Below are 14401 nucleotides of genomic sequence, written 5' to 3'. Positions count from 1 at the left end.
CACAACACACCTCACCACAGTGAACTGACCAAAATTGAATGGGTACTGTACTGTACTGTACTGTATTGTACAGTACAGCACAGTACAGTACAACACAGAATAGTATAGTATAGTATAGTAGAATATAGTATATTATTGTACTGCGTTGCTTTGCATTGTAAACTGTTGTGTTGCATTGAATTGTATTGTATCATATTGTATTGTATCGTACTGTATTGCATTACTGTATTGTATCGTACTGTATTGTACTGCATTGAATTGTATTGCATTGCATTGTATCGTACTGTATTGTATCATATAGAATAGGATAAAACAGAATAGAATAGAATAGAATATGTCTTTATTACCAAGTGAACCGGGGTCACAAGGTACTGGGGTCATATCGTATTGTATTGTATTGTATTGCACTGCATTGAATCGTATTGCATTGCATTGTCTCATATTGTATTGTATCGTATCATATTGCATTGCATTGTATTGTACTGATGTACAGAGTTGTACTGTACAATGTTGTACAGTGTTCCAAGGTCTAGCCGTGAGGATAGAAAAAAACTGGCAAGTATGAACAATTCTTACCTGGTCAGACAGTACAACAGACACCCCACACAGCACACAACAATTCTCACCTGGTCAGACAGTACGACAGACACCCCACACAGCACACAACAATTCTCACCTGGTCAGACAGTACGACAGACACCCCACACAGAACAGAACAATTCTCACCTGGTCAGACAGTACGACAGACACCCCACACAGCACACAATTCTCACCTGGTCAGACAGTACAACAGACACCCCACACAGCACACAACAATTCTCACCTGGTCAGACAGTACGACAGACACCCCACACAGAACAGAACAATTCTCACCTGGTCAGACAGTACGACAGACACCCCACACAGAACAGAACAATTCTCACCTGGTCAGACAGTACGACAGACACCCCACACAGAACAGAACAATTCTCACCTGGTCAGACAGTACGACAGACACCCCACACAGAACAGAACAATTCTCACCTGGTCAGACAGTACGACAGACACCCCACACAGAACAGAACAATTCTCACCTGGTCAGACAGTACGACAGACACCCCACACAGCACACAATTCTCACCTGGTCAGACTGTACGACAGACACCCCACACAACAATTCTCACCTGGTCAGACAGTACGACAGACACCCCACACAGCACACAACAATTCTCACCTGGTCAGACAGTACGGGAGACACCCCACACAGCACACAACAATTCTCACCTGGTCAGACAGTACGACAGACACCCCACACAGAACAGAACAATTCTCACCTGGTCAGACAGTACGACAGACACCCCACACAGCACACAACAATTCTCACCTGGTCAGACAGTACGACAGACACCCCACACAGCACACAACAATTCTCACCTGGTCAGACAGTACGACAGACACCCCACACAGCACACAACAATTCTCACCTGGTCAGACAGGTGAGGGCCTGCTGACAGGTGTCAACGGCCAGTCCCAGCAGACCCTGCGACAGGTGGCGCTGCGTTATCAGCAGATATGTCTCCCCCAGTCCTGAAACAAAAAAAGAAAAAAAAAATTAATCCAATGACTGTAACGACCTAGGTCCATTTCAAACTTAACCAAGGACTCGCCTGCATAAACGAATGCAACAACTCTAAGCATTTGATATGGACACTTTCAAAGCACCTATCATTTGATATGGATACTTACAAATCACCTATCCTCTGTCGCAGACCAAGCTCTAAGCACTTTACAAACATGGGATCATTTGCACAACTGGCTGCCTACCTGGGTAGAGCCAACTGACCGCTGCCATTGGGCACTTATGACTTGTTTCCTGCCATTCAATCAGATTTCAGACATGCACACATACACACTCAGACAGACATGCATCATCTTATGTATATGACTGTTTTGTTTATTTACCCCACCATGTAGCCAACCATACTCTGTTTTCAGAGGTGTGCATGCTAGGTACGTTCTTCTTTCCATAACCCGCTAAACACTGACAAGGATTAAAGGACCTTTAACATACGTATTTGATCTTCTGTGTGTGTATACACACAAATGGGGGTTCAGGCACTAACAGGTCTGCATATATGTTGACCTGGGAGATGGAAAATATCTCCACCCTTTACCCATCAAGCGCCATTACCGAGATTCAAACCCAGGACCCTCAGATAGAAAGTCCAACACTTTAACCACTCGGCTACATTATTGTGGCACCAAAGGTCAAGGACTATAAACAACCCTCCCTTCGCAGGCTGAATGCACTACTCTTTGTCTCTGTTTCTGTCTCCCCCCCTGCATACAGTGGCCCCACCTATCACTTCCACCCTCAATGTGTGTGTGTGTGAAGACCTTTCTGCACTGTGTGTGTGTGAAGACCTTTCTGCACTATGTGTGTGAAGACCTTTCTGCACTCTGTGTGTGCGAAGACCTTTCTGCACTATGTGTGTATGTGTGTGAAGAACTTTCTGCAATGTGTGTGAAGACCTTTCTGCACTGTGTGTGTGTGAAGACCTTTCTGCACTGTGTGTAAAGACCTTTCTGCACTATGTGTGTGAAGAACTTTCTGCACTGTGTGTGTGTGAAGACCTTTCTGCACTATGTGTGTGAAGAACTTTCTGCACTATGTGTGAATTATACATTAATTTCTAAGCACACAGAATCTATGACACATAAAAATGAAAGTCTCCATCTCCACAGTTTGACCATTCCCCAGCAATGTACGAATTCATTCAGATGTAATGGATAAAATATGAAAGAACCTTATAACACTAACACAGCTACTATCCAGCACTACACACAAGAAGTTTGAATGAGTGTGAACTTGCATGTCTAAGCACATAGAATCTTTGACACGTAAAAATAAAAATCTGTCTTCACAGTTTGATCGTTTCCCAGAAACATAACAATCGTTTCATCTCCAACCAAGACAAAGCCAGGACTCTTTCCCCCGAGGGACAAAGTGAGTTCTGACCTTTGAGGGCGGGGACGTAATGCGGCGTCTTGTCCAGAATGAGGCTGTATTCCTGCAGAGCCTCAGTCAGTGCTCCCATCGTCTGCTTGATGCTGGCCAGTCTGTCACAGTCACCCTCACCATCTACAACAACTCCACTGGCTGTGCAGCTCTGTGTGTGCATATGCTCCTTCACTCAATGTTGGATGTTAACAAAAAGGAAAAAAGTGGAAAAACAAAAAGAAAAGAAAAAAGGTACAGCACTAAAAGAAAAAAGGTACGGCACTCTTTTTTTTTGGAGGGGGGGGATTATGTTTCTTGACTTTATTTTGCATGTGTATTTATTCCAGCATTTATCTTTTTTTGAAATCAAGCAATTTTCTTTTCACTTTTCATTCTTTGATAGTTCAACCTATAAGCTGTTTGCTCAACAAAGTCTTTTATTTCAAAGCCTGGTTTTTGACACACACACACACAAACACACACACAAATATCTCTCTCTCACTCTCACTAACTCTCTCTCTATATATATACCCAGTATATATTCTTCTGTTCCTCTCTGACCAACTTGTAACACCATTCCATTTCACAGAACATTTTAATACTGTTTCATCAAAATGTGTTGTATAGAACTCAAAGTCAACCGTCTGTCTTCAACTGTGTATTCTGTGTGAAATGAATGTTCACATTTTGCCCCCTTCACCACCCCAAACCTCTTTCACTGTGAAACATCAAAAGATGTGATAAAACAGATTTAAAGGGTTTTCTACATAAAACCTCACACCACGACACAAAAAAACCCACCCAAACAACAGAGGTCAAAAACCAGACCAGCTACTCACTGATAGAGGCAGTAGATTGAGTCTGGATAAAGCTGAAATAGAGAAAAAAAAACATCACATTCATATTAAGGGCCCTATCAATAAGAAAAAAAAAAGTAACGCTTATATGTCTATGTCAATATTTTTCTCCATAAACATATGTTTCTATCCATATACTTATGTTTTGTACATAATAACCATGTCCACATCCAAATACAAAACAGGAGATGGAAAAAAAAAACTGAAACAAAAAAAGACACAAGATAACAATGCGGAACTTAACATCTATACAAAACTCAAATGAAATGAGACACAAAATAATGACACACAACTCCTAACACCTCACTCCATGGGAGCTGGACACTAATTTTTGTAATACTGAAAACACACACTGAAATATTGAAAACTTTCTGGCAGGCGTTCAGGGGCCGCTTAACAAAACATACGTCTTAAAACTGAAACAGAAAAAAAAAAAAAAAAAAAAAAAAAAAAAAAAAAAGGTACCACTGCACTGTGGCACAAATGGGATTCAGAGCGTAAAGCAACTTTACTTTCATTTCATGTTAAGAAATCTGTTGTGAACCCCCCCCCCCCACCCCCCACAATAGAACACAACACAGTGCAACACATTGCGATACACAGTGATATTTGGTAGGTCCATCAAAATTTTCAAATTTACAGCAGAAGCCTCATATTTGCAAGAATGAAAGAAGGCAATAAAGTAAAAAGCCACACCAAATTTCAAAGCAATATCTCAAATAGTTTTTGAGATATAAGAATTTTGAATTAAAAAAAAAATCCATGATTTTAGCCAATCTCACAAAATGACATTTTAGAACCTGTGTAGAATTGCCACTAATGCATTCTCATAGTCAAAACTCTTCATACATGATCAATATTGTACGCAGAAGACCTCAGATTTTTTTTTTAGTTGGCTATCAATATTACTTGCTGAATGCCAGTGTCATAAATTCTGAGGAAAATGTTTATTTTCTGCATGTCCGACCCTGCAGTTTTGATGGTAGCGTTACTAAAATGACTGAAACTCAAGTACTATTGCATCTACATAAACATGTAAGATACTTTCAGGTTCAGGAAAGACTGTAGACTTACAAGACAGCAAATGTTAATAATAAATCACCGACACTGACCTCCACGGCTTTAACACACTATGACACGACACAACCCAACCCAAGCCTGTGCAGATCGGTCATAGACACTGACCTCCACAGCTTTAACACACTATGACACAATACAACACAACACAACACAACACAACCCAAGCCTGTGCAGATCGGTCACAGACACTGACCTCCACGGCTTTGCTGAAAGCTTTCAGAGCAGCAGTGAAACTTCCCCGGTGTAGATAGGCCTCCGCCAGACACTCCCACACGTGTCTGAAACATCCATGTGTCACCCTCATTCACCACTTTCTGATTCCCCTTTCCCAGACTCAACAACGCCCCAATGGCTTATCCGTGACTCAACACCACCTGACTGCCCTATCCCTGACTCAACAACACCTGACTGGCCTATCCCTGACTCAACACCACCTGACTGGCCTATCCCTGACTCAACAACACCTGACTGGCCTATCCCTGACTCAACACCACCTGACTGGCCTATCCCTGACTCAACACCACCTGAATGGCCTATCCCTGACTCAACAACACATGACTGGCCTATCCCTGACTCAACACCTGACTGGCCTATCCCTGACTCAACAACACCTGACTGCCCTATCCCTGACTCAACAACACCTGACTGGCCTATCCCTGACTCAACAACACCTGACTGGCCTATCCCTGACTCAACAACACCTGACTGGCCTATCCCTGACTCAACAACACCTGACTGGCCTATCCCTGACTCAACACCTGACTGGCCTATCCCTGACTCAACACCTGACTGGCCTATCCCTGACTCAACAACGCCTGACTGGCCTATTCCTGACTCAACAACAGTTCCTACTCAAAGTTGACTGCTCTAGGGCTGAAATGGGAAGACAGGCCATCCACTTCCAGCATGCATCTCTGGGAGTGTGGCTGACCAACACTGCAGCTGTCTGTATCTCTCAGCCTGGTTAACACCAGGACATATTAAGAGAGGACAGCCTTTCAAGTCATTCCAGTCTCTCAGCCTGGTTAACGCCAGGATATATTAAGAGAGGACAGCCTTTCAAGTTGCTCCATACCAAACTGGACCCCAAGGGCAGCTTTGTTATCACCAGCACCCCCATCATCATGGAAATACACAAAACATTTCCAAAATTATGGCGGTAAAAAAACCAAACCAAAACAAAAAACCCAACCTTACATCCTCCTACCCCACAGAGCATCACTGCCACACAGCAGAAGACGACACCTACCTGTCAGTGGGGTCAGCTCTCAGCGCAGACTGAAAGGAGGCAGTGGCGGTGGAGGGGTCACCTGTCCTCACCTGTGCCAGACCCAGACGGAGCCACGCCCACTTGGCACTGGGACAGAGAAACCTGAACACTGGGAGTTAACATCTTGACACTCTACACCTCTCAGAAACCTGAACACTGGAGGTTAACATCTTAACACTCTACACCTCTCAGAAACCTGAACACTGGAGGTTAACATCTTAACACTCTACACCTCTCAGAAACCTGAACACTGGAGGTTAACATCTTAACACTCTACACCTCTCAGAAACATGAACACTGAGGGTTAACATCTTAACACTCTACACCTCTCAGAAACATGAACACTGAGGGTTAACATCTTAACGCTATACACCTCTCAGAAAACATGAACACTGAGGGTTAACATCTTAACACTCTACACCTCTCAGAAACCTGAACACTGGAGGTTAACATCTTAACACTCTACACCTCTCAGAAACCTGAACACTGGAGGTTAACATCTTAACACTCTACACCTCTCAGAAACCTGAACACTGGAGGTTAACATCTTAACACTCTACACCTCTCAGAAACCTGAACACTGGGAGTTAACATCTTAACACTCTACACCTCTCAGAAACCTGAACACTGGAGGTTAACATCTTAACACTCTACACCTCTCAGAAACCTGAACACTGAGGGTTAACATCTTAACGCTCTACACCTCTCAGAATGTCAGCACTGAAAAACCTATTCATCTCAAACATTTGACAAATCTGTTGGGATTCAACATTTGAAATTCTGTCAGGATTTAATATTTTAAAGTATGTCAAGCAGGATTTAACATTTGAAAAACGGGGGAATTAAACATGTGAAAATTGTAAACATTTGAAAATTAACATATGAAATTACTGTCCTTTCAGGAACCCATAATTCTAATTAATGACCTTTGAGAAGAACATTCATATAAATCTAATCATTATGGTCTTTCATGAGAATAAACTGACTTTTCAGAAGTATATAACTCCAATCTTTACTTCCATTCAATAAAATGAACTCTCAATGGTATATCCTTTCAGGTAAATATATCTCTAAGAACTGTCTGAAACACTGCTGCCATTTTGTTTCAGATCAGAGCTTAGTTTCAGCCAACTTTATTCAAATCTTATATGGACTGAACCAAGCGTGAGTGAACTAGTTTTTGTAATGTTGTTTCCACCATTATTTTTTTATTCTCTTCAAATGGTTTAACAAACTGACGGGTAAAAAGCCCTAAAATGGCCCCTTTGCAGTCAGCTGGGTTGTATACAACAAACTTTGATTTGGACCCCAGGAGAAGCATTCAAGGAATGTTCAATGCTGTAATTATACATACCAGCCAGCACTGGCAGAGTCAGTCACTTTCTGCAGCAAATTCTGCACACTTTCCTGCACATCACACCATTGAAGGACTGTCAGATTCTGTTTAATCGCTGAAACCAGCTGCAAAACAAATACCGGAACTCTCTGTCCAGTATGCACACACACACACACACAGACTCACGCACATACACACACGCGCGCGCATGTACACACACACACATGTGAAGCAGTGGCCAAGTGATAATGTGCCCAACACAGGAGAGAGTGTCCCCAGACCTGAGTTCCACATATGGACCGGGATCATTACTCCCCCCCACCCCACCCCCCTACCAAACCTTGAAGGTGGCTCTGCGCACTAGTCTTTCAATTGAGACGATAAACCAAGGTCTCATGCGCATCATGCACTTAGTGCACAAAAAATAATCCAGTTTAACAAGGGTTGTCCCCAGGCAGAAATGTAAGGAAAAATCTACTCTGCTAGTAAAACAAATATATTGTCAAAAAAAAGTCTTGTACTGCACTGTGGTGAACTGCTCTCCCAGGGAAAGGAGCCCCAAATTTCACACACAGAAATGTGTTGTGACGACAACAACAACAACATTATCATCATCATCAGTACTGGCTCACCTCCTCTCCAAGAGCGGCTATCAGATCACAGAGGGCAGCACCAGCCTCTTCGTTGTCTGCGTCCAGATCGTAGGCCTTCTGGTAACACTTCTTGGCACGCCTTGCATCGAAAACAAAATCAACCATCAAGTAAGTCACCTTTCCTTTCCTATTCTCTAAAAAAAAAATAATAATAAACAAACATATAGCAAAAATATAATTTTTAAACAAGGTATTATACATGTTGAATTTCGAACTCCAGTTTGGTCACAGTGTTCAAAAATCACCGGAAGTAATACCCGACAGTTGTAACCCATGCTATCATTTCCTGGGAAACATCATATTCATTATATTCTATAAACAAAAAAATTTTAAAAAGAAGAAAAAAATGAAAAGAAGAAAATGTTTTTATCTTCATTACTCCCAGACTGCTAAATGTGAGTTCCTCTTACAAAGCCATACACAGGTTCATCTGCCACAGGCACAAGAAAAAGAAACTTTCCTTCCCAGTCTGCTGTAATAGTTCTGACCAGCGTTCAGCTCCATCTTAGTTTTGACAGACAGTGACGGCCACGTGGTGACATATCTGCTGAGGAGGTGAGACAATATGAGGGTGTGGGATCTGATTCCTAACTCATCACAGTGTTCACTGTGTCCAACAATGAATGGTGGTAAGGATGCCAGTCATTGAAGGAGACACTAAAGTCCTCATCCTGTCCTCAAAACAATGATTGATGGTAAGGATGCCAGACACTGAAGGAGACACTAAAGTCCTCATCCTGTCCTCAAAACAATGATTGATGGTAAGGATGCCAGACACTGAAGGAGACACTAAAGTCCTCATCCTGTCCTCAAAACAATGATTGATGGTAAGGATGCCAGTCACTGAAGGAGACACTAAAGTCCTCATCCTGTCCTCTAAACAATGATTGATGGTAAGGATGTCAGTCACTGAAGGAGACAACAAACCAAAGTCCTCATCCTAGCTTCACTCTGGTGTGAATGGGTTCTCAGCTTTGGTTGCAGAATGTTAAAACAGCTGAAGGAGAGAATAAGGCCCACATTCCTATGTCCAGCCCTAGACACGGCTGATAGACATGAATGGCTGACGGACAGTATAGGCCCCACCTTCCTATGCCCAGCCCTAGACACAGCTGATAGACATGAATGGCTGATGGACAGTATAGGCCCTACCTTCCTATGCCCAGCCCTAGACACGGCTGATAGACATGAATGGCTGATGGACAGTATAGGCCCCACCTTCCTATGCCCAGCCATAGACATGGCTGATAGACATGAATGGCTGATTGCTGTAAAAGGCATGGGACATTTAACATTACTTCATGAATATAATGGAGTGTAAGGGAAAGACAGCTCAACACTCACTGCTGATCCTTCTTCAGTTCTGCGTAGAAATGGCCCAGGTACAGGAACGTCCCACTCATGTAGGGATCCAGTTTTGCAGCCTGTCAAAATTCTTGCCAGTATATATTGATAAGACAGGCATGAACCCAGAGGAACACACACACTCACACACACACACACACACACACAATCATTCACAAATATACACAAAGTGTCCCTATGTGTGCAAAGACATGCATGCACACAGAAGTGTTCAGTACACACATGTAAAGAACCATGGACAAATTTACATATGTGCACATGTTCACTCTGACGTTGTTTTATGCATTTTCTTTCTCACTGAAAAAAAAAAAAAAAAAAATCCAGAGACTGCGCAGTGAAGTAGTGTAATCATCATTCCATGTGGATTACCTACTGTTTCAAGAAAGGCAGTTCATACAAGTATGGTATGGTAGGTTGTTGGACTGTATTCGTCCCTTTAACATTGTTGTTGTTGAACTTTTGTATGCTCAAACTGATCAACTTCCTAATCCAGCAATAGGGAAATATGAAAACAAGCTTAGCAAAGAATAGAAAAATTGACGCTTCAAAAATGTTCGGTTATGAAAAATTCTTGTGTATCACATATCCACTAAACCATGACATTATAGGTTTCTTCCTGAATTGTCCATTTATTTTCCTTGCAGAAAATATATACTCTTACTGTCAGTTCAGATTTTATCTCACAATACTGTCGCTTGAGCTTTACATCAAAATGACCCCCCATCAACCCCCATCCAATCACCTTGAGCAGAGTGTTGAAGCAGTGTTCCTGAAGGGAGGCCCCCCCCTCCTCTCCCACAGTGCCCCCCCCCCCCCCCACACACACACACCCTCACCACCCATCCAATCACCTTGAGCAGAGTGTTGAAGCAGTGTTCCTGAAGGGAGGCCCCCCCCTCCTCTCCCACAGTGCCCCCCCCCCCCCACACCCCCACAACCCCCATCCAATCACCTTGAGCAGAGTGTTGAAGCAGTGTTCCTGAAGGGAGCCCCCCCCCCCTCTCCCACAGTGCCCCCCCACACCCCCTCACCCCCCATCCAATCACCTTGAGCAGAGTGTTGAAGCAGTGTTCCTGAAGGGAGGCCCCCTCCCCCCTCCTCTCCCATAGTGCCCGGCCCAGCATCAGCAGGTGCTCCACGTTGCTGGGGTCCTCCCTCACACACTGCTGGAGTCTGACCCACAGACAACACAATGAGAACAGTTAGCACACACACATACACACACACACACACACACACATGCACACACACACGCACACACACATACAAAACACACACACACACACACACACACACACACTCATGGAAACACACACACACAAACACACACACACATACACACACACTCACGCACACACACACACACACACAAACATACACACACACACACACATACATGCGCACATACACACATACATACACACTCACACACACATACACACACACACGCACATACAAACACACACATACACACACACACATACACACACACACACACACACACACCCGCATGTTTCTGAGTCTGTTTCAAACAATGAAATAATATGAGAAACTCGCTCCAAGTCATGCACACTTCTGGAATTTACTGAATGTTAAAAAAAAAGCACTAAAGTCCAGTTCAAACAATACCATATGAATAAATCAGCATTCAAGACATGCACAGTGCTCTGATGATGGACACCAATCCATAATGCACAAGCCATGTACAAGACAGCCCTCCATCTGAACACTGTTCAACATTTGTAAAGATGCCCCCATCTTTTCCACAGATTGTTCACAAATGTCTGTATTCTGACAACATGGCACACAGGTCATTCATTGATCACAGAGTCCTGTGGTTCTTACTTTGAATCCTCCAATCTGTTGTTACTTAAAGCTTGATGTAAGACAGTCAGTTGTGTACGACTATGACCATCAGAGGAGGCAACTGCTGTCCTGACAATCTGGGTTAGAATTTGGTTATAGTGCAGAGTGTCTTGCCCAAGTTACACACCCACTGTCTTGGCCAAAAGAGTTTTAGGACAGTTGGCATTTGGGTGATTCCCTAAGGCCAACTAGCCCCCCAATGCTGCAACACTAAGAGCCAGTGCAATCTTGCTTCCTACTTTGAGAGTCATTGTCCTTCATAAAAGAGTGAGCTGTAAATGAATTCCCACTGCAATGAGGAAACCACTGATCATACAGTTTGGTACAGCAGCTACATACTCACAAAGTTCTTATAGATAATGTACAGTTCCCTTTCCATTTATTCGACTTAGGCTACATTTCAGGCTAAGCACAACCTGACACAGCAACACACTTCAGTCACACACAACCAGTTGCCGTCAGCCTGACACAGCAACACACTTCAGTCACACACAGCCAGTTTCTGTCAGGCTGACACAGCAACACACTTCAGACACAGCCAGTTTCTGTCAGCCTGACACAGCAACACACTTCAGTCACAACAGCCAGTTTCTGTCAGCCTGACACAGCAACACACTTCAGACACAGCCAGTTGCTGTCAACCTGACACAGCAACACGCTCCAGACACACACAGCCATTTGCTGTCAGCCTGACACAGCAACACACTTCAGACACAGCCAGTTGCTGTCAGCCTGACACAGCAACATGCTCCAGACACACACAGCCATTTGCCATCAGCCTGACACAGCAACACACTTCAGACACAGCCAGTTGCTGTCAACCTGACACAGCAACACGCTCCAGACACACACAGCCATTTGCTGTCAGCCTGACACAGCAACACACTCCAGTCACACACAGCCAGTTGCCGTCAGCCTGACACAGCAACACACTCCAGTCACACACAGCCAGTTGCCGTCAGCCTGACACAGCAACACACTTCAGTCACACACAGCCAGTTACTGTCAGCCTGACACAGCAACACACTTCAGTCACACACAGCCATTTGCCATCAGCCTGACAGCAACACGCTCCAGTCACACACAGCCATTTGCCGTCAGCCTGACACAGGAACACATTCCAGTCACACACAGCCATTTGCTGTCAGCCTAACACAGCAACACACTCCAGTCACACACAGCCAGTTGCCGTCAGCCTGACACAGCAACACACTTCAGTTACACACAGCCATTTGCCGTCAGCCTGACACAGCAACACACTCCAGTCAGACACAACCAGTTACTGTCAGCCTGACACAACAACACACTTCAGTCAGACACAGCCAGTTACTGTCAGCCTGACACAGCAACACGCTCCAGTCAGACACAGCCAGTTGCCGTCAGCCTGACACAGCAACACACTTCAGTCACATACAGCCAGTTGCCGTCCGCCTGACACAGCAACACACTCCAGTCAGACACAGCCAACTGCTGTCAGCCTGACACAGCAACATACTCCAGTCAGACACAACCAGTTACTGTCAGCCTGACACAGCAACACATTTCAGTCAGACACAGCCAACTGCTGTCAGCCTGACACAGCAACACACTCCAGTCAGACACAGCCAGTTGCTGTCAGCCTGACACAGCAACACACTCCAGTCACACACAGCCATTTGCAGTCAGCCTGACACAGCAACACACTCCAGTCACACACAGCCATTTGCCGTCAGCCTGACACAGCAACACACTCCAGTCACACACAGCCATTTGCCGTCAGCCTGACACAGCAACACACTTCAGTTACACACAGCCATTTGCTGTCAGCCTGACACAGCAACACACTCCAGTCAGACACAACCAGTTACTGTCAGCCTGACACAACGACACACTTCAGTCAGACACAGCCAGTTACTGTCAGCCTGACACAGCAACACGCTCCAGTCAGACACAGCCAGTTGCCGTCAGCCTGACACAGCAACACACTTCAGTCACATACAGCCAGTTGCCGTCCGCCTGACACAGCAACACACTCCAGTCAGACACAGCCAGTTGCTGTCAGCCTGACACAGCAACACACTCCAGTCACACACAGCCATTTGCAGTCAGCCTGACACAGCAACACACTCCAGTCACACACAGCCATTTGCCGTCAGCCTGACACAGCAACACACTTCAGTTACACACAGCCATTTGCCGTCAGCCTGACACAGCAACACACTCCAGTCAGACACAACCAGTTACTGTCAGCCTGACACAACAACACACTTCAGTCAGACACAGCCAGTTACTGTCAGCCTGACACAGCAACACGCTCCAGTCAGACACAGCCAGTTGCCGTCAGCCTGACACAGCAACACACTTCAGTCACATACAGCCAGTTACTGTCAGCCTGACACAGCAACACACTCCAGTCAGACACAGCCAGTTACTGTCAGCCTGACACAGCAACACACTTCAGTCAGACACAGCCAACTGCTGTCAGCCTGACACAGCAACACACTTCAGTCAGACACAGCCAACTGCTGTCAGCCTGACACAGCAACACACTTCAGTCAGACACAGCCAGTTACTGTCAGCCTGACACAGCAACACACTTCAGTCAGACACAGCCATTTGCTGTGTCTCGTCTGTGTGCACAGCACAAATCCAATGCTGGTGATGGATGGTGGCCAGTGTGAACACTCACCACCAGAATACATGGCGGGAAGGAATAAAATGATGTGCACACAAATTCTCAGCCAGCTGTCATCAACTGGCTGGGTTTAGTGTGAATGTAGCCATACCTGACGGCCATGTCCAAACTTGGACAAGAAACACAGTGTCCACAGCAGGAAGGACACACATTCATCATTACCAGATTTCTCCATCAGTTATGATAGATCTTTTTCATCAATCATGACTACCTTTGTTTTGCAGAGTTAAACTGCAAACACTATCTATAAAGTTCATAGTGAAAAAAGAACACCACAGTGTCCACAGCGAGAGGGACCAACATCATTCATCATTACCAGA

General features: G+C 44.7%; 1 protein-coding gene across 1 annotated transcript in view; it reads right to left on the bottom strand.

Annotated features, from left to right (window-relative positions):
• Nucleotides 1-14401, bottom strand: part of LOC143282257 (tetratricopeptide repeat protein 37-like) — a 52988-nt gene that overhangs the window by 35396 nt on the left and 3191 nt on the right. Inside the window, exons 5-13 of the mRNA XM_076587856.1 lie at nt 10588-10714; nt 9521-9600; nt 8156-8255; nt 7542-7594; nt 6167-6274; nt 5111-5195; nt 3820-3851; nt 2999-3099; nt 1464-1566 (exon numbers count right to left, since the gene is read on the bottom strand). Coding sequence (XP_076443971.1) covers nt 1464-1566; nt 2999-3099; nt 3820-3851; nt 5111-5195; nt 6167-6274; nt 7542-7594; nt 8156-8255; nt 9521-9600; nt 10588-10714 — 789 coding nt within the window. The remainder of the gene's footprint in view (nt 1-1463; nt 1567-2998; nt 3100-3819; nt 3852-5110; nt 5196-6166; nt 6275-7541; nt 7595-8155; nt 8256-9520; nt 9601-10587; nt 10715-14401) is intronic.

Source organism: Babylonia areolata, chromosome 5 (assembly GCF_041734735.1).
Source record: "Babylonia areolata isolate BAREFJ2019XMU chromosome 5, ASM4173473v1, whole genome shotgun sequence".
Lineage (NCBI taxonomy): Eukaryota > Metazoa > Mollusca > Gastropoda > Neogastropoda > Buccinidae > Babylonia > Babylonia areolata.
This window is presented reverse-complemented; position numbering and strand designations above follow the sequence as displayed.